Source organism: Osmerus mordax, chromosome 12, assembly GCF_038355195.1.
Source record: "Osmerus mordax isolate fOsmMor3 chromosome 12, fOsmMor3.pri, whole genome shotgun sequence".
Classification (NCBI taxonomy): Eukaryota; Metazoa; Chordata; class Actinopteri; order Osmeriformes; family Osmeridae; genus Osmerus; species Osmerus mordax.
The window spans coordinates 11257114-11282097 of record NC_090061.1 but is presented as its reverse complement, the minus strand read 5'-3'; the positions used below and the strand labels follow the sequence as shown (position 1 = coordinate 11282097).

General features: G+C 39.7%; 3 protein-coding genes across 5 annotated transcripts; 2 read left to right on the top strand and 1 right to left on the bottom strand.

The window, feature by feature from the left end:
• The first annotated feature begins 10645 nt into the window (after positions 1 to 10645).
• Positions 10646 to 15526, top strand: LOC136954699 (B-cell linker protein). Of its 2 annotated transcripts, XM_067248339.1 has the most exons (17): positions 10646 to 10654; positions 10975 to 11015; positions 11780 to 11930; positions 12828 to 12880; positions 12989 to 13043; positions 13140 to 13199; positions 13323 to 13357; positions 13464 to 13483; positions 13579 to 13653; positions 13817 to 13838; positions 13929 to 13950; positions 14037 to 14121; positions 14205 to 14230; positions 14466 to 14560; positions 14659 to 14733; positions 14858 to 15013; positions 15116 to 15526. In XM_067248339.1, exons 2-17 carry the CDS (start codon positions 11013 to 11015, stop codon positions 15266 to 15268), a joined length of 1086 nt encoding a protein of 361 aa, XP_067104440.1. In that variant the 5' UTR covers positions 10646 to 10654; positions 10975 to 11012; the 3' UTR covers positions 15269 to 15526. The 2 variants fall into 2 exon arrangements, with proteins under 2 accessions (XP_067104440.1, XP_067104441.1); XM_067248340.1 differs by lacking the exon at positions 10646 to 10654 and having other exon boundaries at positions 10851 to 11015; positions 13149 to 13199.
• A 175-nt stretch (positions 15527 to 15701) lies between these two features.
• LOC136954698 (RE1-silencing transcription factor) lies at positions 15702 to 19259 on the bottom strand. Its single transcript, XM_067248338.1, has 2 exons — positions 18876 to 19259; positions 15702 to 18287 (listed from the first exon to the last, which is right to left on the bottom strand). Exon 2 carries the CDS (start codon positions 18143 to 18145, stop codon positions 16145 to 16147), a length of 2001 nt encoding a protein of 666 aa, XP_067104439.1. The 5' UTR covers positions 18146 to 18287; positions 18876 to 19259; the 3' UTR covers positions 15702 to 16144.
• A 181-nt stretch (positions 19260 to 19440) lies between these two features.
• gsr (glutathione reductase) lies at positions 19441 to 24710 on the top strand. 2 transcript variants are annotated; one of them, XM_067248004.1, is made up of 14 exons: positions 19441 to 19636; positions 20049 to 20208; positions 20670 to 20696; positions 20940 to 21028; positions 21564 to 21633; positions 21841 to 21988; positions 22112 to 22166; positions 22356 to 22455; positions 22608 to 22694; positions 22837 to 23004; positions 23248 to 23359; positions 23471 to 23602; positions 23792 to 23925; positions 24071 to 24710. In XM_067248004.1, the coding sequence occupies exons 1-14, from the start codon at positions 19545 to 19547 to the stop codon at positions 24218 to 24220; spliced, it is 1524 nt and encodes a 507-aa protein (XP_067104105.1). In that variant the 5' UTR covers positions 19441 to 19544; the 3' UTR covers positions 24221 to 24710. The 2 variants fall into 2 exon arrangements, with proteins under 2 accessions (XP_067104105.1, XP_067104106.1); XM_067248005.1 differs by lacking the exon at positions 19441 to 19636 and having other exon boundaries at positions 20074 to 20200.
• The last annotated feature ends 274 nt before the right edge of the window (positions 24711 to 24984 follow it).

Sequence of the window (24984 nt, the reverse complement as noted above, 5' to 3'; positions counted from 1 at the left end):
TGAGGAATTAGATGTTCTTTCTCCTTTTTACAACCATATCCTCTCAGTTGGCTAACTTGTAAGTGGAATCCTTAACTTGAGCTGTTGTATTTGCATCAAGCAGATATCTGTGGTCAACAACTAATATTTCTATCACTGCTCCTCTTTAGTCAAACTTTATTTATGGGGTCGTCCTATCAACTTCTCTGTGTCTTCTACCCACAGTCCAGCAGTCCATAGCAGGAACTCCAGATGTGTGTCTGTGTGACACGAGTCACTTGGGCTGTGGGTGCTGCATTAGCTTTCTAGCTGGTCTGTGAGATGGTGAGGGGGAGCTGGAGAGAGGCTTAATGTCTGTCCCCTTCTACTTCCCTATTAATTTCACACACTGTTGACTTGGCCGAGTGACTGACTGCTTATGGTGGAGCTAGCTTTCCACCAACAGAAGTGGGACCTATAAGTCCTTCTCCCTGCTTCATGTCACCGTAGAACCTTGTCCATCTCCACTTATTTAATGATCTGACGCATGAACCACCTGAAGCCAACCGTGTGTTTATGTATCTGTCCTTAGACATGGGAGTGGGGTCGGTTTGGTATAAGTTTGTTACACGGTGTGTATCTGGGCATGTTTTTCCGATTGCACTGTGTGGAACTGTGTGCGTGAGAGAAGAGGAGAAAGAGACTCAGAGGAAAATAAAATAAGAGAGTAATTCCCACATCTACTCTAAAAGGCTCTTAGCACCCTGGCATCCCATGTGTGCTTTGTCATTAAAAAAAATCAATACTCCTCCACTGTTACATTATATATTGTGTTTCCTAAACTGTAGATTTTTTGTATTCACTGAAAATGCATGCTTTTAGGTGGCACCTTGATGATCAACCAAATATGATAGCTTAGATGTTTGGGGCCGGACACATGCATTCAGATGAAGGTATGAGGATTCCAAGTTAGGCTCAATTCAAGACTGTTGGGTAAGACATCAACAAAACAGGTACAGATATGTATCTCATATATACTACTGTGTTATCCATATCCTCTTTTTAAAATGTTAGTCCAAGATTTTCCCATAATTTTCTTGCCTTTAGCCCCCTCTGTTCACTCATTGCCACTCAGAAATCTGAAAGATAAGACTGCACTGGCAGAAGAAAATCTTGCATAAGGTAGGGTAAATGTAATAGACAACATGGCATTACACTTTAAATTACACTTTTTTACAGGTCAAAAATACGGTAAATCACAGTGTTGTAATAAGGTTTCTGTCACCATGTTCTATGACTAGAACGGTCGTTATCAGTGTTGGCAAAGCAGGAGCCATTTTGTTTGCAGGGTGTAAATAGCATTATCTCGGACGTGAAACAAGATAAGGTGCTTTATAAAATATGAACCATCTTGACAGGTTCTGACAGGAGGCTGATTTTCCATAAAAGTTATTTGGTTAGAGCGCAAGGGCAGAGGAAATAAGGTTGAGAAAATATATTTCAGCACTCAGTGATATTATGGAGAAATGGTGTTATACATTTTCCATGATGATATTGAGGAACTGTCAAAGTCATGATGTGTTGAATTGTGACAGAAATGTGTCCCTTTACTGGGAATTTGTTTCTCGGTTGGTATTTGTTGCTCATGTGTTTATATTACAAGGTAATATCCATATTTAACCCTAAAGCATATGAGGGAGATGAAGCATAATTGAGAGCAAAGCTGTATATGTGTGTTTAAATGTGTGTTTGCTTGTGTGTGTACGTTTAGTCCCCTCAGGCAGCATGTCCCTCGTGTCTCTCCCGTCTCTCTGTAATAAACCAGTGTTACTGGCACAGCCTCCTGTGAGGGTAGAGTCTCCAACAATCGGCTTCTTTTTACGGGCAGGTAAAGCCTTGTCTGCCCTGGTGATTTGTTATTCAGTGAACCGCATCGCCAGAGAAATGGATTTACTTGCGTGCCCTCCGCAGAGGAATGAAGGTCAGGCCCAACCCTCTGAGATGCCGTTTGCTGCGCGATGCGATTGTTAATATGCTGCTGAGAGAAAAGCGGACGGAAAAACATTCATACCCATTTGGAATTCCAGTGCTTCTGTGACAAAGAGTGGAGATGAAAGAGAGAGGTGGGCTGGATTACAGGGGTAGGAGGAGAGCTTGGTTGGGTTTTCACAAGCATTGTAACTGAGGAACTCAAGGAATGGCTATTGTTGCACAGGCAGTAGTTGTAAGTGTTTTTAGTGCTGTATTTTTTATGTGGAGTAGAAATACGTAACACATCTGGAATGTGGTAGGTACAGGTAGGGCCTTTGACCTCTGCTGCTGCCTGGTAGACATAATAAGGAATACAATCGCAGCTGCAGCAGCTCAAGGTCTGTATGGCAGTGAGTGGTTCAATAATGTGCAACAATAAGTTGTGGGGCCAAATTGAATCTTTTCCCATTTGTCTTCCCTTCACTTGAATAATTGCAAATATGTTTTGGTATTGCATTCAGATTGATGAAATCATCTCACAGTTCTGCTATGAAAGGTTTGCAATTTGAAGGACCATAATGTTAGCTTGAAAATCTCCACTTCGCTGTGCAACCTCACAGGCCATTTGTTCCTCACATGTCATATGGTGCATCTCAGAGTAAAATTACATGCTATTTGAAGACATGCCACTAGCCAGCAATAACCCAAGGAAATGAGAACGTGTCTGCAGATGCCATTTCAGTAAATTATTATTTATGTAAAACTATTTTCTGTTTTCCAGGGTCAACGATGGACATGCAATTGATTTGAAGATCTATTTCAAATTCTGCTATTTGTATAAATTGGGATTTGTATTTTTCCCCTTTTACCGTAAATAATTAATTTAGTTGGTTTGGAAACATTCTGACCTGTGGTCAGTTATAGATTTTATTTTATTTTACCTCAAACTTTTAACTTACGTAACTGTAGTGTTGGCCACAAGGGACATCAGAAACAGGAGAAGACAGCAAAAGCTTTCCATTTTCAAATCGCCAGGACTCCAAGTCCCTCATCTTTTAGAAGGTGACAAACTGTGTGAAAAGCAAATTCAAAGATTGATTCATACACAGCTTCAGACCAGGACTTCAAATAATAAATTATGTATGTTGGCAATGATACTTGGGCACAGTGTTAGTTATGGCTTGGTTGTATTAGTTCACATAGTATAGATTATATTTATTTTCCTATAATTTTGATACGGTTGACAATTTAATTGAATGATACCTGAGGACCATGAGCTTGTACAGAGTTGGCAGTTATTCTTGTTGAACAACATAAGACAGACACCATCTGACATAAATCATTGTCCACTATTAACTGTTGTCTGGTCTACTGGATGCAGAACACCATTAGTTGATAGTGATTTGTGACACCACCTAGTGGCAAAGAGAGAAAGTGAGCAAAAAAGATACTTCTGCATGAAAGCAGACTATCCTAAAATAAGAATACATCTGATTCGCTTTGCTACCTAGGAATGCATTGGAACGTAGGTACTGGAATTCTTAATTTATATAACTGTAACTATAAATAACTAGCAGCTAGATAATTACATAATGGCATATTACCTGTTGGTAGGGGTCGTCCTAGGCTATGACATATTGACATGTTAAATGTTGGTAGGAGTCCTGTGCTATGGACAGACATATCTAAGTCTTATCACACATACAGACCCCAAGTGATACAAACACTACATGGCACTAAATCAACCTGGAATATCTTTGACTGCCCCGTCGATTTATCACTATTTTAAGAATGTTCCCGTTCATAAATTGCTGTTTCTGGTGTACTATATTCTGCAGATGGCTTCCCTTCAGCTCACACAGCCAATGATTAAAATCAAATAATTATTATTAAAATCACGTGTGTCCATTATTTTTCATTCCCTGAACACTTTGTTCTTAGGATGGTTGTATTTAGCAGACAAGGCCTGGCATAAAGTGAAATGTCTGAACTATGTTAATTGGATAGCTGTCCATTTCACAGATACTTTGGCCTAATGAGAATGAAATAAGTTCTAGCACTAGTGAAGTTAATGGGTTGGTTGCGTGCAGAGTTATGTAGTGGTACATTTCCTGGACACTGTGGCATGGTCTAGATGCTGGACCGCTGCACCGTGAAGTGACATATGCCTCCTCGCAGTCTATTTCACATATGACCTGATTGGAGGGATACAAGAAGGTAAAGGGCAAAGAAGGAAGGTAGTCTAGAGGTTACTGCAATTAACCTGAGGTAGCAAGTCCTCATCAATTACATCTGATCTGTTCGGTTGGAATCACTGGAGCCAAGCACTCTGCTTAGCTAATAATTACTATAGGTAGCACTCAATGGATTTGAGTGCTACCTGGGCTAGTCTGGGTTTGGAAACTGCAAAGGCAGCTCGAGTCTAAGACGGATTCGAGAGACCGCAGATAGATTGCGGCTAGTCTGTGTTGTTATATGTTTTGGAAAATGCAAAGGCAGCTCCAGTCTAAGACGGATTCAAGAGACCTCAGATAGATTGCGGCTAGTCTGGGTTTGGAAACTGCAAAGGCAGCTCGAGTCTAAGACGGATTCGAGAGACCGCAGATAGATTGCGGCTAGTCTGTGTTGTTATATGTTTTGGAAACTGCAAAGGCAGCTCGAGTTTAAGACGGATTCGAGAGACCGCAGATAGATTGAGCCTATTCTGGGATATAGCCTATGTTTTGGAAACTGCAAAGGCAGCTCGAGTCTAAAACGGATCGAGATACCGCAAAGACTGCGGTTTATGTGTTTTGATTCCCGCAAAGACTGCGGCTTGTTTTTTGTTGAGTTACATTTTAATTTGTATTCTTATTTTTTATTTATTTTTATTACTTTTATCACTTGTAGGCTATTATTGATTTTATTGATTTTATGTAAAGCACATTGAGCTGCAATTCTTGTATGAAATGTGCTATATAAATAATAACTACTTACTAACCGAGAGGTCATGCCGGGAAATATCAAACTGAGGCTTGAACTTATCGACCGAGCGATATAGCGAGTTATTATTATTATTATTTTCAGAGATTTGTGATTTTCTATCATATAAATAAAAAGGCTGCTTATTTTCCTGTCTTTGGTCCCGAACTGAAGAACCCAGTCGTTAAGATTTAAACATAAACACACTGTTTAGCAAAAGCCGCCTTACATTGACACCAGCTTCATATTACAGAGCGGCGTGTATGATGCCGACCGAGCAAATAATTTGAATGAGTGGGGACAGTAGGCCTGTAGTGGTTTGCACTGAACCCTGTTAGCGATCAACAGCCCGGCTCTTACCTCATTAGCTTACACTCTTCTCAGGCACATCTTCCGGGGACTCCACACCACAGCAGGAAGAATGACTTGGATAAATAAGAAGATAATCAGGGAATCTTTCCAACTGCGATCTGACCTGAATACAGACTTCTCGCCGCTGCAGAGGCTATAGCACCTTCATGAATGGCACAGACAGTGCTAGACACTCGCCCAGATATAGGCCTACACGTTGTACACAGCGATTACTGTGATGCTGAACATACACGTTTCTAAGTATAAGTTAGGACATTATTCTACAACGGAAGGCTGTTTTTCATCAGTCTATTCATAGTGTCCGGAGTACAGTAAATAACCTGTGGTCAAAAGGGCCTTACCGTTGTTCTGACGTTCTTCCTCTACACACTGTGTTAAGTTAGGTGCACTTGTCACAACAAGAATAAAAAGCTATTTGTATTCTAAGTACTTTGTCACATAGTTTGTATTGAGTCCAGAAGTCACTTATATCAGCTATATGGCAGGAGTACCAGTGTTTGCTTTCAGCAGCATTCCCAAAGGACCTAGGAGGGGGTAAGAGCAATTTTCACTCAAACTATCAAGCTCACGTTAACCTTCAGATACTTCATGAGAGAATGTATTTTGTTATTATTTAAAAGTAAGAGGGTAAGGACACATTTCATTTCCTTGTGAAACTGCATGTTATCACAGACACCCGAAACCAGAAGAGAGTTATAAAGCCTTTGTGGACAACAATAGATTAAACTTGCTACATTAATTTATAACAACTTTGGTAATTTCATATAGTTAGAAAAATATGTAAGGAATGTTTACATGGTATGCATGAATGTAGATCATAGTCTGTATATCAGATGGTTAGATGGGCACGCTGTACACCTGCACAGTATAATAGGTATAACTAGAGAGGATACAATTTCTGGGGAAATTGTAGGGTGTGCTTGCTTGGGTCGGTTGCACAGGGGTCTGTATATTTTATATAAAAATGCATCGGGCCTACTTATTATTTATAAAGATTACATAGATTTAAAAGCATCTTTTTTTTGCTGCTCATTTACAACTCAAAATACGAGTGAAGTGTAGAATGAAATATGATGTCTTCTCATTTCCCCTGCAAGAGGCAGCTGACAGGCTGAATCAAAACGAATACATTTGGCAGACCGGTGTAAAAATTGACATAATCTCTATGACTTAAACGTCCTTTTAAGTTTTTCCCTTCTCGTGATATTTTAAGGCATTTAGCCTACTCATATTGCATCCATTCATTAATAAAGAACCCCCTTTGAAGATTATTCTACGACGTTACCGGCAGTAGAAGATGGAATCGCGATTCAAACAGTACCATCTGCTAACTGAAAATATGCCCCCAAAAACGTAAATAAGCTTGACATTTATTTAGTGGAAAATCGCTTTCATAAAAAGCTCACTGGTAGCGATCATTGTCAGTAACAACGCCAAGTGCGATATAGCCCTGTGTGGAGAAGCTGCCCCGGTAAATTGTACTACTACGGTACAGTACTAGTAGACTACTGCTGTGTTCGTCTTGGTAGCGATTGCGTTGGTTGAATTGGATTTAACGTTCCGTTGTACGGTTTAGGCTGAAATTAATTATTTTCATGAACAGATTGACAACGTTTAGGCTGTGGCAATGAAGTTCAGGTTAGTAGTTAGATAGACTTTTGATTTAAGTAAGGGGAGTTCCTAAACAGCTGTGTACTGTAGATGTTTTTGTAGTGTGTCTCGCGTAAGCTACAGCGTTGCAGTGAGCTACACTGGTTTGAAACCACAGGTAATGGTAATTTCACCAACAAATCGTTTACTAATGTCAGAATAAATCCTACAACGAAAATGTATATGTGAGGAATGTTTATTTTAACGATTGAAAACAGATACATCATAGACCACTGTAGTATGTGTTGCCCGGGCAACACAGGTTAATGTCATGATGCTAATACTTCAGTGAAATAGTAGACTACTGTTTCCGAAAGTAGATGTACTTCCTTAATAATATCAGCTTATACTGTACATTACACGTCACAATTGTGTGTCATATCACAAAGTAAAATTAGTAAATAGTTATCACCCTGGCCTCTTTGCTTGTGGCGTTCCTGCAGCTGCCTTGCAGTAAAGCTATAGTTAGCCTAGCTATCCCCCAAGTTAACAGATGCGAAACGAATGTTCTGCCAAAGGTAGTCACGCGTGTTTTCGTGACGTTAGTGACGTTAGTAACGTCAGTGACTGTGGCTAGCAAATTAGCCACCGTTAGCTTCACTTTTCGCCACAAAAACTTAACTTCAGCCTAAACCATGCAACGGAACGTAAATTCCAATAGAAACAACTCAATCGCTACGAAGACGAAACTTTTGACACCTACTTTGTCTATGTAGGCCAAATATTGACTGAGTCTTAGGGGGGCAAAAAGAATAATAATAATAATATATATGTGAGAGAACAAAGGTTGTGCTCTCGCCGAAGGCTTGAGCACACCCAATAAGACAGAGCATTTAAACGGCCTCCTGTGACCTGTGAAACATATAAAAGCAATGTACAGTACATGTGCAACCTAACCGTAAATGGTGCACAACCACACTTTGGTGTGTTCCATATCTCTGGGAGACACTCACTCTCAGCCATCCATCATGTCCTGACCTTGAGTGTGGTAGGCCTCCTGCTTTAGGCAGGCTGGGGCATGGGTGGAGTAATGCCACCTCAGCTGCCCCCCAGCTCCGCACACATCCCCTAGCCCCTGTATCCGTCCAGCAGCATCCGAGCCAAGCAGATTCAGATCGCTATCTGCACAAATGCTTTTAATTATTCACACAGCTGAAAATCACACACTCTTATCAGAGACATAACCCCACCGGCCAGATTTTCTGTCCTCACTGTGCAACCCTAACACATTCAGAGAGAGAGAGAGAGAGAGAGAGAGAGAGAGAGAGAGAGAGAGAGAGAGAGAGAGAGAGAGATATCTGCAGGGATTTTCAGTAGCAAACCAAACTACCTGAGAGCCACTGAGCTCTGAGTTACCTGCCCATAGTACGTGATGATGACTCAAAAATAGAAAACTCCAATTTCCTGTAACTTTGATGTTATTTTCACTCATGAGACACTCTTGCAAGCCTTTTGAAAGGCCGTGTAACATCAGGCAAGAGTTTTGAACAGAATCACACTGTGCTCACTCCTCATATCTCATTATTTTAAATAGTGTTAATAAATATTTTTATCTCATATTATCTTTTATCTTGTACTTTTATCTGCATTTCTTCTATTATTATACACATTATGCATGCCAACTCTGCAGGTGAATTCCTCCTTTATGACTCAAATGAAAAGTTTAGAATCAGAAGAAAGATTGTAATGAGAGACAATCCAACTCCCACCCCAGATACCTCACACCAACGTGTGTTCAACTCCCCAGGCTGTGAAATTAGAGCTTTGTTTTCTGTGACAGGTTGGGGACGAAGAAGGGCGCTGCCGTCTTGGATTCTGCAGGATGAGGGCATGGGCAGAGGGGCCAAATTGACAGGGACAGCAGGGTGTTGGTGGGGTGGAGTTGGGGGTGTGTGTGTGTGGGGGGGGGGGTCTTACAGCTCATAGATAAGCATCAATGCGAATATGAGAGGCCAGATGGTAATCTTTGGGAGGATGTGAGGCAATACTACCACTGAGGAAACCCACAAGAGATAGGCTGACCTTGTGCGCCTGTGCTGTAGCTGCTAAGACATTCTGGTATGGCTGCCTGCAACAAACAGGAAGCCACTGCATCCTAGTGCTACTCTATAAGGTCAGAGGGTTCTGATGTTGCTACACTGTTTATTGATTCTCTGATCTGGCATGTGATGGTCCGATACATATGATAACCTATTTGTGAGGTAAGCATTTCTGTACAACTTCAGAATAGATTCTCTCTAAATCAGGAATGTAACCTAAACTAGATTTTCAATATGTAGTATGTGGATTTGTTTGTGCAGATTTTGTGCATTTAGAAGGGCATTTTCTCCAAGGGTTTCTCAAGAGTAACCTGGAAGAACTTGAAAATAATAAAGCAGTGTGAATAATTTTTACTCCAGAAATAGAAATGTGCCCAGATGGAGAGTTAATCCAATGAAAAGAGTAAATGTCATGATACCACCTCTTGCTCTTTGGAGAGCAGATGCTAAAATGTCACAACGCTTTGGCTTAAATTAAAAGTTATACCTGTAAAGATAAGAAATTTAAAGGCCAACTATTTTGAACTATAATTATCCAACATCCTGTAAGAGTGCATTCAGGAAACTTCCTGTAAAATGAATATCAAGTCCTTCAGATACATATGTTCCCAGACATAGTATTAGAGAATGGAAATGTGTTTCTATTGAACTGGTGTTTTTGCTTGTGCTGGGCAATTTCTTATAACTTTCTGAAACATTACATCAAGCTATAGATAACATAATGGAAAAAAACATAGCATCTGCAGAGCTGAGCATAATTATTTTTGGTGTACAATGACATACCAAAGATGTGGGCAAAGCATTAAACCCTGGACAACTTAAATCTGTTTCTGATCTGATCATTTCAATGTTGACTGAACCCCTTTTTAGAATTAGTATTTCAAGAAACTAACATCTTATAAATAGAGTTGAGTCAACCCTTTTAGGTAAACCACATCTGGTTGACAGATGCCCATGTGATAGATACACGCATAGGTCAAGGGTCTTCACAGAAGCTTTGCTACAGGAAGTGTTGTGGGCTTGTTGCAGCTGTCTGCTCTGTTACAAACAAAGATTAAAGCATGATCTCACTGAGTAGTTCTCAGAAATGACAAAAGATTAGAATGAGTCAAAGTTGTCAGTGAACATAGATTATTTATTTTGTATCAATTACTATCAATGTCTATCAATTACTATTATGCTTGTAAATAGTAATAGTAATTTGCTTTATATATGCATATATTTTTTATATAAAATTTTAAATTTTTTAGGGCAGAGATAGTGAAGAGTGACAGGAAATGTAAGAGAGAGAGAAGGGAAAGCATGCAGGAAAAGGCCTGTGATGGATTTAAATGGTAGTTCCCCATTTAGTACATTTATGACATTGACTTTTGTCTTTCTATTTTTGCATTTGACTCAGTTGATAGTAGAAATATATCAGAAAATACTTGAGGCTTTCATCAAAAAACATGAATGCAAAGAAAGAGCATAGAGGCTTTAGACTCAATCTAGGAATAACTTGCTCTGTACTGCTGAAATGTAGCATCTGCAATATTTATTGTACATATTTATTTAAATCACTGAGTGCTACTAAGTTTTACTTGTGGAGCTGATTTAATCCATGTCTAATAATATTCTTTGTTTGTGCAGAAACAGACCCGACACTAATACTGCCACTCAGCGTGTACCCCAGTCCCTGTCAGAAGACCCACTTCACCGCACAGGTTCCCTTTGTAGTTTTTTACAGTGATAACAAATTGAAATGTTTTTTGCTTGTACTTGGTCAGAATTCAAGAAGCCCCACCATTTTATACAGTATCATAAAGTGTTTTTGGAGGAAGTTTAACTTTCAAATGTTTTTGTTGATATTAGCAAAGCTCACCCTTCATCATTCTGACTAAGAGGCTTAGGTTTGGTTGTATTGCCAATTTGTACAAAAAACATACAAATGTCTTCTTTCTGAGAAAAGATTTTTGAAGGCCTGAGCCTTGCATTCAATGCCAAACTAATGCTGTTTTTGGTTTTTCATTTGCTTCCTTGATAGCCCAAGAGAGAGAGATAAACTATGCGTCTGTTGTGATAATGGTGAGTAATGGCTCTCATTTTCAAAGTCTTACTTGTTGGTTCCACATCACTGTTCCCCAGGGGAAGGTTATAGTGGCCACAACTCTTTACCTCTACGTCTAGCCTTTGAAAGCCAAGAACAAGTTCCCCACACTCAGTACCTGTAAACATACAATATTTGGGCTATAATGTCTAATGCAGGCAATGTATTAAACACAGTAATGCTACCAAACACACATTAATGGGGAGAATGGCTCAGCTCATTAACTAAGCTGATAGCCATCATAAACTCTCTGAGACATGCACTGTCACTGCACACTTTTTCCATAAGGCCTCAACCTTTGGCCGTATTGCTAGCAGTTTGCCCCCCAGCACCCCACGGTCACTGCACAGTCCGTCATGCTTTAGCTTGGTAGACTAATGTGTGTGAAAGCATCATGAGGCATTAATGGGGTGCAGCTCGCGGAGAAGGAAGTGAGGCATGAAAAGACAGACCTCATGATAGCTGCAGTCTAGGTGTTAGTGCCGCTGTGTCAAAACATGATTAAAACATGACCCAACACTAACTCTCAATCTGAATAAATGTGGTAAAATATAAGACTGGGTAAATCTGTTGCCTTAACAGAAAGGGGGGATTCAAACTATTCATGTGATACAATACCTCTGCTAACTCTGAGGTCTCACACAGAACGTACCTTCACGACATTGAAAACAAAATGTCTTCTCATGTTCCTGCACATATGCATGCGTCTCACATCTTAGAGGTTCCACCTTCTTCTCCACAGGAACATAATAAGAGAGTCAAAAAGGCAAAACAGAAACATCATGTGTCCAACAACGTGGAGGAGACACAGTACCACACAGTGGACGACCTGGAAAAGTTTGACGTGCAGATCCGGCCAGCCAGACCCCCTCTTTCTGAAACTGAATACGCAGGTAGGAAATCTAAAATAAGGCATAGTACTCAGAATCACAAAGTTGAGAGGAAGAGTTGCAAACTAGGAATGGCCCTCTTAATCCTTCTGTTTCTAAAATATGATTAGCCTGTATCAACTAATGATGGAGAAATAAAAACATCGTAGTGTGTATAGTTCTGTTGTGTTCCCCGTTCTTCTCAAAGTTGTACTTGAAACTCAAGAGTAGATCCAACTTAATTATAGGGACTGGGGAGAAAAGTATGGGCTGAAATAACTGTGCTGTAGGAAACCATGGTGAGAATGAAAGTGGAGTGGAGACCTCATGCTGATACAAAAGGCCTGTGTGAGTCTCTAGAGCCATCTGTTGGCCAACCAACAAAGAGATACAATGATGCTGAAACTAGGGTGGGGGGCCCAATGATTCTCTAGTGGATGTGGCCCCACAGTCAGTCACAGTCAGGGGCCTCAGTGTTGCTCCACTTTTGGATGAGAGATTGTTACAATTTAAAGTCTTAAGAGTTTCTGTTGGTTTGTTGTTGTTTCTTATTCAGGGTCAATTCAAGAAAACATCAAACATACCATACAGACAAAATAGATGATGAAAAAGTATAAATAAATAAATAAACCTACGTAGATCATAGGTTTTGACAGTTCATTTATCTTTGAAATATGTTCGAGTTCTTTGGCAAGAACAGACACAGACAAGCATTTTCACTTGTAAACAAAATAATATGTATTAGGCCTTTATAAAAATCCCTGCCCTGGCTGAGAATGAGCAGCTTTTGTTGTGGGGATAGTTCATTATCTACATCTACTGTTAGTGTCATTTTGACTACTCTATTACAGTATTTTCTGTTACAGTGGAAGGGGCAGCTATGATGATGACCTTGCATTTTGCTTTGTTTCTTATTTAAAGACAGGGACATTCGAAGACCTTTGACTGTTAAGAGTCTCTACCCAGAATCTGCAGTAAGTTTCTTTGTTAAGGTGAAGTCAACCTGGACATTAATAAATCCTTCAACAGTTTAATTATCTCTCTATATGTAAATATGTTCCTTATTCATATTCACTTTATAGGACAGCCATCTCATTCATACTAGATTTGCCAATAAAGAACAAGCTCATCGTCCAGGTAACTGCAGCTAAATATATATCAGCAAAATGTAAAATACATGAAGTATCTTACCCAAACTTAAGTACCGTACTGTAATCAATTGATTTTGGACAGGAAATACAGGACCTGCTGTCAACCGATACTTAAAGCCAGGCAGAGGAAGGACTCCATTGGGTAATTTTGGATTGTATTATGAATTGTATTATATGGAACTACAAACTTGAAATAGTGTTTACATTAAACTTTAATTAGTCAAATGTCTAACTATTCCATGATTTGAAAAACCTGTTGTTGAAGATGGGAAAATACAGGTTGTGAAGACAAAAGACCAGGTAAAACAGGTGTTCCAAATATTAATTAAACAAATTATTGATATTTATGACCCCGCAACTTACATGTGTATTAATCATGATTCCTTTTTCCCTATATATTTGACAGAACATTGAACTCTCCAAAAGGTGATGGACTAGGATCAACAATGTCCAGTACTATGCTGGTAGAACTTTAAAATATAAGAACATTGAGTTTCCGCTAAGATCCTGTTTGGTTACAGGTCTCCTAGGCCCTTGTCCAGTGACCTCGTGCACCTGCTGTCTGAAATGGAACTTAACAACCCCTGCATGAGGAAGTGAGAAATGCTCTATCTAATTATGTGATGTAGTTATAGTGCCATCTGGTGGTCAGACAACACTCAGGGATCTGAAAGAGTCAGAAAGAGTAGGCCCTACAGTGGAAATATAATGAAATCAAAGTTGTGGGAATTTAACATGACTACTTCTTTATTTTTTCAGAACAAACATAGGAATTAAGAATGTAAGTGGACATATGCTAAATACATACACTTACCAAATAGCTGAAATTCTTCCTTCTATATTTATTTTTATCATTTACATTTTATTTTAGCAAGTATGTGAAACTTCATCAGGTGAGTGCTAATTTGATTCAATACACATTGAGGACATACAATACAACACTGTTGGATGTTTTATGGATCAAATTAAAATATTTCAGACCTACAGTCTACAGAGAGTGAAACAAGTAACTACACCCATAGATATTCTTTGGACCTTGAATTTCAACAACACCCTGACATGAGGTACTAAGAATTTCAGTGAAGTCTTCGATATTCCCAGAGTTTTCGCTCCATGGTAGTAACCCTTGGGTTGGTTTCCTATTTAGGTTACAAGAAAGACACAGAATTCCAGGTGACTAAATATTTATATGTACATTTATAGATTATACTTTTGAACATAGTATCATATCTAGTCAGTGTACTATACGGGCTCCCTTTAAGAATCCATAATAGGGACCAACTTACAATGGCACATTTTAAGTTATACATTGAAACTAATAAGTGATTTGCATAGCTGAAATAATGATAGCTTTATAACTTAAGAGTTGGAGTTGCGATTTAAAGACAATTTATCATCTTAAATGTAGAGAGTACCTCAGGAAGGCGCCAAAACCATGAATGGCCTCCCTTAAAAGGTGACCTTGAACAGCATGACTTTGTTTCCAAGGAAAAGCCCACTCTGGTAAGATGATTAAATAACACCTAGGACAGTAAATAATATAAAATGCGTGGCTTGATATGTCCTATGACATTTAACAAAACCCGTTTTATTTTTGACAGACGGACGAAAAAGACTGGTACATAGGAGCCTGTGAACGATCAGAAGCAGAGCATGCCCTACACCTAGTGAACAGGGTATTTGTGCAGAAAATGTCATATCATGAGAAAAGCAGTGATGTTATATGATCTGGCAATAGTTGTTTTAGAAGTTGTGTACAGTATTGTATGTCAATACTTATATTAGCCATGTCACTAACAGGATGGTGCGTTTTTGGTGCGGAATTGCTCTAAGAACTCTCCGAGCGAGCCCTATGTCCTGGTTGTGTTCCATGAAAAGAGAGTTTACAATGTGAAAATTCGGTTCATTGATAGCACCTGCAAATATGCCCTGGGGACTGGCCAACGGTCAAATGATGTGAGTAAATATAAATTTTCCTAAACATACCTCACAGGTATGAACAGACGATTTTCATATTTACACACCTCATGTTGTAATGTTTCCAACAACCTCCAACAGATGTTCGATTCTGTGGCAGACATCATCAAATTCCACTCCATATTTCCTGTTTCCTTGATCGATGGGAGAACTGTGTCAACTAACACATTTCAGAGGAACTGTGTGTTGATGTACCCAATTACAAAAGAGGATTTGAGCCAACTCTTGAAATGAAATATGGCTACGTAACGACTAAGAGAAAAAGGCTTCAGATTAATTATTAACAGTTACATTTGGGGCAGGCAGGTGTGGGGTCACTGCTTTTATGAGAATGTTTCGGAACAATTAAAACTAGATTAATACCGTTTGTTTTAAGAAAATTATGTAATTGCAGAAGGTTTGCAGTGTGTATTCAAATGCTTATCATGCATTTATAATATGTTAATGTGTACACACTGTAATGCAAAAATACATATGATAATCTGTAAGTGACAACTTTAATCAAAAAAACTTTATTTAAAATGACAATACGGATCACAAATATAGCAAAGCATGCTGATCATGTCCTTACAATGGATGGAGATCTATTTACAAAATAAAAGTCTGAGAATGTTTTTTCTTTCAAATCTGATAATGTCAGTAGAATGCTTTCAAGAAATGTGGCTACAATATTTAGAAGAAGAAAAAAGACGTAATGTAATTTGTTTTCTGTAAAACTACAGACAAAGAATCAGTCATCATTCGAACAAAAAGGTATAAATGGTGGTAGGCTACTGGTGAGCAATCCAATCCTTCAAATACTTCCAGGTACCACATTTGTAAAATACTTTTTGTTTTAGTACTGAAAGTAATTCTAAAAGAAAAAGGTTTCCATAAAATACTAGTAAGAGAAGGTAATGATGAAACATGAACATCTGACAATATATGTAATAATGTGAGTTACGGCTTTGTTCTTCAGATTGGCAGTTTGATAGCAACACTTAATTCAATGTCGTCAAACATTACTCAGTTTCAAGATACACACAGTACTTGTATACAATTACTATCCAATCCTGTCATTTTTCTAAATGGTTTCAGTATTAGCATTTTGCCCATTATGCCCCCTTGCCCCTATGGATAAACCCTCACAGTACATCCCATCACCTCGTACTTCTGTCCCATGACTTTGTTCAGCTTCATCTTCAGGATGTGGCACGTTGGAATAACCTTAGAGTCTGAGGTGCCATTTACTCTCTCGGATTCCGTCTTCTTCCTCAGAGCTTGTGGATTAGGATGGTTGAGCACCACCACAGGTTGGTTTTGAGCTGGATGCTTCACCAGTTGGTCAACCTTAAGGCTTATAAAGTTTCCAGACGTATGTAGTCTGTGTGTCAGCCTCCGTATGCTGGATACCTTCCATTGTTTTTTTCTCTTTTCTAGTCTGAGGTGGAGTTGCTTCCTGCTTAAGGATTGATTTGGTGTCTTATCGTCATTCAACCTAATCCTTTTCAATGATATTGTAAGGTATGAAGACAATCTGGGACAGGTGTCCTGCTTGTTGATGGTACATTGCGGGAATGACACTGAAAGACCTCCAGCCTTTACACTTTGTTCATCCTTGACACACAAATAATTCACAGTTTGTGTTTCCATGTGTTTAGAAAGTTCCTCAGTCTTTTCTGACTCTACCTGGTCAGCCTGCTCCCCTGCATTGGCCAATATATTTTGGTCATGAACAAGGGGCAAATCTTTGATATATCCATTGTTGTCATTGTTCCCAGTCTTCATGTCCTCTTTTTGTGTTGTGACCAAAGCCAGTGTCTGCTTTTCATAAATCAACGATGTCTTGAGAGACGGCAAACTTGAATCTCCCATGGCAATTTTCTGTAAAGCCATCCACATGGGTTGCGAGCAACCTTGAAGGTCTTCTGATTGCCGACTCAGGGAAAACACGCACGAGATAACTGGAAATGCTTCTTGTCCTGTAATTTTGTCATCAGGTAAGTTCTCTTCTGAAACAGTTTCTTTCAACAGTGAGTCAGAAAAAGAACTATTCTTTTCCTCCTTTAGTTGATTGTTGGGAGGAGGATCAGTTGGGAAGTTCATATTTGATGACTCTGTATTAGTTTCCAACTTAAAGTTTAAGGATGGACATGCATTCTTGATATTATCCGACATGGCCACACTTTTGACACCTGTCAAGTGTTGCATTTTGGGACAAAAAACTAAGTCCTCTTCTTTCACCATCTCCTCTTTTATCTCTGATGACTCGATGTCTACTCTATTGAGGTTTTCAGAGTTAATGCCCTGGGATGGATTTGGTGTCTGCAAATGTGTGGACTGCTTCCCTAAATCCAAAGTATTCCTGGGTGCATGCGGTTGTTCCAAATTCTTTCGCTTTAAGGTCAGTTGGTTAGCTGCACATGTTCCGTCACTCCCTGAGCATTTTCTGTTTAGGATAGTGTTGGACACTAATGATTTAACTGTCGCTGCATTTTTTGAAGTTGCGCATTTACTAGCCTTTGCCAGAGACCCACTTGGTGTTTGTGGGACACGTCTTAGCTTCAGTTCTTTCTTCCCATTGACTGTTTTCACCTCTATAAGCTCAACAAAGCAGCCAGCTGGGATGGTCACTTCATTTGGGACGGAAACGGTTAATGGTTGGTTCTTTTCCAATTGCTCACGCAATGGCGCCAACAGTCCTGTTTGCACTTTGGGTGATGAGTTTACCCTCACCGTTTCACTTAAATGTCCAGCTTTGTCCAATCTTGCCACAAATGGCTTGGAGCATGATGCTGTGGTCCCAGCAAATGGGCTCACTGATGTTGAAGTACTGCTTAATATCGGTGGTGTGTTGGAAACAGAAACGTGCCGTCTGTCTAGCTTCGATGGGGTAACATTCATTGGTGGAGTGTGTATTTGCCTCACATGCTGCAAAATACTGTCTTTTTTCAAGGCTCCATACTCACAGAGCTGACAATTGAATGGGAATATTGAATGCTTCTGTACTAGATGCTGGCTGAGGTCTGAATTGCTGTATGAAAGGTGATTACAGTAAAAGCAGTAAAATCTCATTTTTGCCAGATGGCTCTTGAGGTCTTTCGATGGGCCGATTCTATTAGCAAACTCCATATTAAAAAAGATTATACTAAAAACATCATCCGTATCATCCGATGTCAACGTTGGCTAAAAAATAATGATGTCGTTGTATTTTAATGCACATCCCATCATTGTCTTTCCCTTGGTCCGAAATACGGTTGTGTCTTCTTTCGACCTGTAAGGGCATAAACAGAAGAGCGAGGAAACTGTCATATTGTACACCTTGCAGTCGACCCCCACCCAATTAACAAAAAATAAATGTAACGTTTACTGAGAGTATAAATAGTGGAGATAGCGTTTGGGTGTAAACAATAACAAATCGACAAAGCTAGCTAGCTAGTACTGTAACGCGTTCCAATTGAGGGTAGCTATACAGCTAGGCTACTGTTTAGCTAGGCAACATACGCTATCGTATTTTTAACTCAAATTCACTTAAAATCTACTCTACTAGTGTGCACGATGTATAGTCTAATGTTTTAGGTTTAATGATTAACCAGCGAGACAGGGCCTAGGCTCGACTTCAGCCGTGCTTAGTTGGCATGGCCGCTGTTGTGTTGCTGTGTGGCCGAAAAAACAGTGCCTAGCTATGCCATTTTCTAGTCTGCAAATGCTTGCTTGCTTGCTACTACCCAACGTACCGTGATAGGCTATATATGCTTGCTTTACAAATAGCCCCAGATAACTGCTCTAGCCATGCTATTTATCTAGCTAATCGTATACAATTTCAAATGTTTGTCATAACTAAAAATAAAAAGCTACCAACCTTTTTTGTGTCTCTTTAAACCGCATTGATACAGCTAGCTAAAGCTAGCCTTCACTACAACTGGGTCGCGGTCGACTCATTGGGATTCCAGTTCGATAACCACGTTATTAGACTAAATATGTCAAACCGAGTCACCCCTGCTAGGTGTTTGCTATACTAGATCGGTATCTGAATCAGCCCCTGTAGCCAGCTATTAAGATGGGCTACACGTCTGTTGGCGAGCAGGCACTGTTTAGGTTTACGGCTGGTGTAAATTTCTAAGGCTAGCCCAGCTAGCTATGTTAGTCCGAGAAGGTTGGACGCTGCGACATAAAAAAAAAAATTCAAATGCAAGGTCCGAATGTGAGCGTAACCTTCAAGTTGATAAAAGCAAGAATACTAAATATAACTGCTGGTCATGATCTGGTGCATACTTTTCAAAGCACGTAAAATGTTACGGTCTACTAGCTATTGATTGTAATAAAACACCAACCATTCCAGTAAAATAATAACGTAACCTTTTTGAAATTCGAGCTTTTATTTTGAAAGGGGATACAAGTTAACGGTGCAGGAAGTTTCAGATTTGTAGTGGCTAGCAAGCACGGTAAATGCCCTATTTCAAAAGTATCAAACAACAGTAACGGCTATCCCATGCTTCATCAAAAGATTAAATGAACAGCACATAATAACATGTTTGTCAAAAATATTAATTTATTGCAAACCTTCCTGCTGCCAGTCAGAATGTGTAGACTGTTGATATCGTGCACACTAAAAACGACCAGGTGAGTTACTGAGTAGACTACGAACACTACAAGCAACAGAATTGTTCGTTGCAAGGTTGTGGAAAAGATTGGATAGTTAGCAAATGTAATGCTTAATGAGGATTAATTAAAACATGTATGTTTCATAGTGTTATCTGCAATTAATACTATTAATTATTGTGTTCGTTTTTGCTGTCGCCTATGGGTGTGTATCACCGTGACTAACAGTCAAAATTGTTTCTGGGATATACAGACCATTGTTGCAATTCACAATGACTAAGCACTAGCTTTCACATTTGGGGAATGACCCTCCCATTCGCCTACACAGCGTCGGGTGGTGTGTGGTCTTCCTGGTTATGGCAATAATAAAACAGATTACCCGGACACAAGATCTGCTTTTGATTCTTCCGCTATCTCTCTCACCTTCTTTCAGACATAAAGTTATTCGTCGTAGCATGGCCTCAGACTCAGCAACCCGATTCGATTTTCTCGTGATAGGTGGTGGATCTGGAGGGTTGGCGGGTGCGCGGAGGGCAGCGGAGCTCGGAGCAACCACGGCCGTCATCGAGAGTCAGAAACTCGGAGGTACCTGCGTGAGTAAAAAGTTATCCTGGTTTTAGCCTGTAGTATTTGAGTTACAAATACAATAGTTGCAATGGAATGGCATCGCATAGTGTCTACTGTATGTCCCGTCACGTGTGGATCACAGCGAGTTCATTGGGAAGCCTCGAGATTATCCTCTTTTTGTAGAAAGTATTTAAAAAGAATTAAGCGCGATGTTGTGGTTAAAAGCACTGGGCACGTATTCAGGGCTCTAGTATTCTCCTGACACATAATATTTTTGTAACAGGTAGCAGTGGCATGGAAAACTGGCATTGCCCAGGGTAATATTTGCAGGCCAGAAATAGATGATGTAAAAAATAAAAGTTTATTCCATTGATGCGTACCCAGAAATCCAGTGTGATTTATGTACTACATTTCTTCCTAGTCTATTTTAAAGGTTAAATATCATGTTTGTCATCTTTTGTTCTAATTATGTCATTTCCTTTCTCAGGTCAATGTTGGCTGTGTACCTAAGAAGGTATTTTCTTTGTGTCCTACTAGTAACTGTGCTGCTTGAAATGAAATGACTGGCGTTGATTAGAGAATAGCCTATTGATTTTTGTTTTGCTACCTAAACAAGTTTTTATATAGAGTGTATCGTTTCAGTAAATATAGTGTAAAACTGAACTTTATAAAAATGCTTGCAGTCCAAAACAGATATAAAAAGTCCTTGTTAAAGGACTGAACATCTTGAACTCAAGACTTGTCACCCATTCATCAGGTTATGTGGAACGCTGCAGTCCACGCAGAGTATTTGCATGATCATGCTGACTATGGGTTTGAAGGTGGACATGCTCATTTCAGCTGGGAGTGAGTAAACCTTTTATAGTGTGTACACTCGTGTTTCATACATACTTTCCATTCTTCCTAGATATATAGTGTATCTTGTATGCACAAGCCAGGAAATGTTTTTGTTCAGTCTGTTGCAAGAGTCTGTTGCGTCACAAATTAGGTGTGCTTTGAGCAACAATAGCCATTGACTTTTAATACCCCTTCTCATCTTACACAGCTCTATTGCTTCACTTCTAGCCCTCGGTTCCACACCTAAAAACAGCTAACTCTAGTGACTGTTTATGATAACGTTAAGGAGTGGTTAAAACCGGAAGACAGTTGTTCATATGTTCTGACTGACGAGCACACTCATAAGTTATTTGTCTGCTATGAGCAAATAAGAAACACACAAATTAGATTCATACTAGTGTGATCTTAAAATACATTTTAACATAATGCAAATAAATGTGTCATATTAAGTAGTTGTAGGATGTTATTGGTGTAGGTAGATTGTTGTAAGTTTGTCTTCTATGTGCTGTCTTCTAATTCTATAGTATATTGTGTGTTTGTGCAGAACTATAAAAGCTAAAAGGGACGCATACATTAATAGGCTGAATCATATTTATCGCAGCAACCTAGACAAGGTAAGACCAAACCAGTTTCTACCCACTCATTCTGGTGTTCATATTGTGTATTTGATCCTGGCTTTCCTAATGTGACTTATATACATCTACTATCAACTATCATCATTGCCATGTTGTTAACTTATGCGATGTAACTGTTCTTAATTTCAAATCTAATTGAAGATTTTTGGCATTGGTAAAATAATGTTGGCTGTTGCCTCCCTACAGGCAAAAATTGAGACAATTCAGGGTCACGCCAGGTTCACTGATGACCCTGAACCTACTGTGGAAGTTAACGGGAAGAAATACACAGCTCCTCACATCCTCATAGCCACTGGAGGGTGCCCTTCTGTCTTGAGTGACAAGGAAGTTCCAGGTAAATGACAAAAAAATTGTCTTGTTATATGCCTGTGCTTTACTGAAGATATACAGTATGTAAGTATGTATTTGTTACAATCATTTGTTCCCTTTTCACTCAATTTTGTTGATTGTTTTTCAGGGGCAAGTCTTGGTATCACCAGTGATGGCTTTTTTGAAATTGAAAGCCTTCCTAAGTAAGTTTTTGTCAAATTACAGTATATCATTGCAAATCAGGAGGTCATATATTCAGATCCCCCTCTGCAGTATGTTGCTTTGGATAAAAGTGTCTGCTAAATGAACTAATTATTAATATTATTAATGGTATATTATGTTTGTGAGCCATGAATCTGTGTTCAGAGTGTTCCTATCTGGTCTCCCAACAGGCGCAGCGTCATTGTGGGGGCGGGATATATTGCTGTGGAAATGGCAGGCATCCTTTCCACGCTGGGCTCCAAAACATCCGTCATTTGTCGACAAACAGGGGTAAGGAGCGTTTCAGAGAGATGGAGGCACATAGGGTCTTCCTTTCGTTCCGACAGTTCATTTATTACTATAAATGTATTTAGTTCATTTGTTTGATAAACTTGTCCCAAGGAATTACTTTTCTTACCCTCTTCACCATTTTTTCCCTGTAGGTGTTGCGGAACTTTGACTCAGTGATAAGCTCTAATTGCACTAAAGAATTGCAGAACTCTGGCATAGAGTTGTGGAAGAATACTCAGGTAAAATCTTGGTTTTGCCATGATGTCAAGGGCCACTTTATATATAGAGAGAATATACACACATACATATTACATTTTCAAATTATGTTTATGCAAGATTTGATACTCCTATTCATATCTATAATTCATTTTCTACCCATAGGTGAAGTCTGTGAGTAAAACAGACAAGGGTCTGGAGGTCACACTTGTCACCAAAGATCCAGAGAAGAAGAACGATGAGGAAAAGCTTGGAACCATCCAGGAAGTGGACTGTCTGCTATGGGCCATTGGTCGAGAGCCCAACACTGCTGGGCTTAACCTTAGCCAGATGGTGGGGATCAGTCTGCCACTCTTGTCTATGTGTACTATGTCAGACAGTGCTCTGCATTAAGCTTTACAACCCGTTTCAAATGCGTTTAGACCACTGTGACTTCCATTGCAAGTGCGCTATATTAACCTCACTTCCGTAATCTGCACTTCCCCTTTTCCGCCTTTTGACACTACAAAAAGTGGTATAGAACAGAATGCCTTGTGAATGCCTTTGTGAAGACCAGTTGTCTGTTGTGTGTGGCAGGGTGTGGATGTAGACGAAAAGGGCCACATTGTGGTGGACGAGTACCAGAACACCAACCGCCAGGGCATCTACGCTGTGGGAGATGTGTGTGGCAAAGCCCTCCTAACACCTGGTATGCTGCCAGCCATCATCTAGTAGCGGCTATGCTGATTCATTTAGAAAGCTAGAAAAGTATCTCAGGACCTTTGAACTGTTTCTGATGTGTCGTGTTGCGTGCGGGCAGTGGCCATTGCTGCGGGCAGGAAGCTGGCACACAGACTGTTTGAGGGACAGACAGAATCTAAGGTGGACTACTCCAACATTCCGACGGTAGTGTTCAGCCACCCACCCATCGGCACGGTGGGACTCACGGAAGGTGAGTGCGCCCTTACCAAACATGGCTTCAGGTGGTTAGTGGCTTATACAAAAATGTCCCCCTCTGAGTTGGGTAGATTGTATGAAGAGTTACAGTTTGGTGATTACAGCATTAAATACTTTGTACCACAGTCTCTTGGATTTCTGCAATGTAAGGTGGTGTTCTTACTCTTGGTCTTGCACATTACAGAGGAAGCTGTTAAAATCAGAGGAAAAGAAAATATAAAGACATACACAACCTCATTCACCCCCATGTACCATGCAGTCACCACCAGGAAGACTCAGTGTGTCATGAAACTGGTGTGTGAGGGCAAGGAGGAGAAGGTAGGAAGGGACTGTTACAGGAACGATTATATGAATCAGATGCTTGTCTGATACTTGGCTTGTCTGAATCCCCCTTGGCTTCTTGGCTTGACCAGATGCCTTTGCAGCACTGCGGTGAGTTATCTTTGACATCTGTCTTCTCCAGGTGGTTGGCCTTCATATGCAGGGCATAGGCTGTGACGAGATGCTGCAGGGCTTTGCAGTTGCCATGAAGATGGGTGCTACCAAAGCCGATTTTGACAAGACTATTGCGATTCACCCCACCTCTTCTGAGGAGCTGGTGACGATGCGTTAGCCTGATGTTTACTACTGACATTCTTCCTCTGGCACCAGTACAGATCATCATACCAGGACAGAGGGACCGGACCTCTTCCCATGACAACGGCTTGACGAATCATTGTACAAGGAGAAGCTCTGTACTTCCATTTTCTCTCATTCAAGTGATGTTTGTTGTGCTCCATGTTTTTGACTCATTTTTAAACAACAACCTATATGGACCAATTGAGCAACTGCTTTCTTCAACTGTACTGTGGGTGTGAAAGCAGGGCATATTAATTAATCAATTATGCTAGTTTATTTTCTATTGATTGTTAAATGGAAGGGAAGGATCTATCATCATTGTTGTCAAGTCATTGCAAGTCATCATAGGGTGTTAAGATCTCTCTATCCTAGTGTATGTCACCACAATCATAAGTCTTCAATGAACACTTCCACCAATTACTATTACTACTGCTTTATCACAACTGTATTGTGTTAATTTAATAAATCTGAATTTATTCTCAAGTATTGCATTGTAATCTCGTTTTAATATATTCATTAAATGTGCGCTAACTTATTAATTATAAGAGAGACTTGTTACGGTTGTGGAGTACAGTAGGTTCTGCAAGGTAATACAACAATGTAACAGGTAAATAGCATTACTTGTAAATTATAAGTGTAAAAACTTAGATCTACGTATGCCTCAACACAAACCTCAAGGCTTTACCTTTATTGATAACTATTCGCAGTAGAGGGATCGGAATATGTTTTAATTGGATGATATGTGACCTTCATTTACAT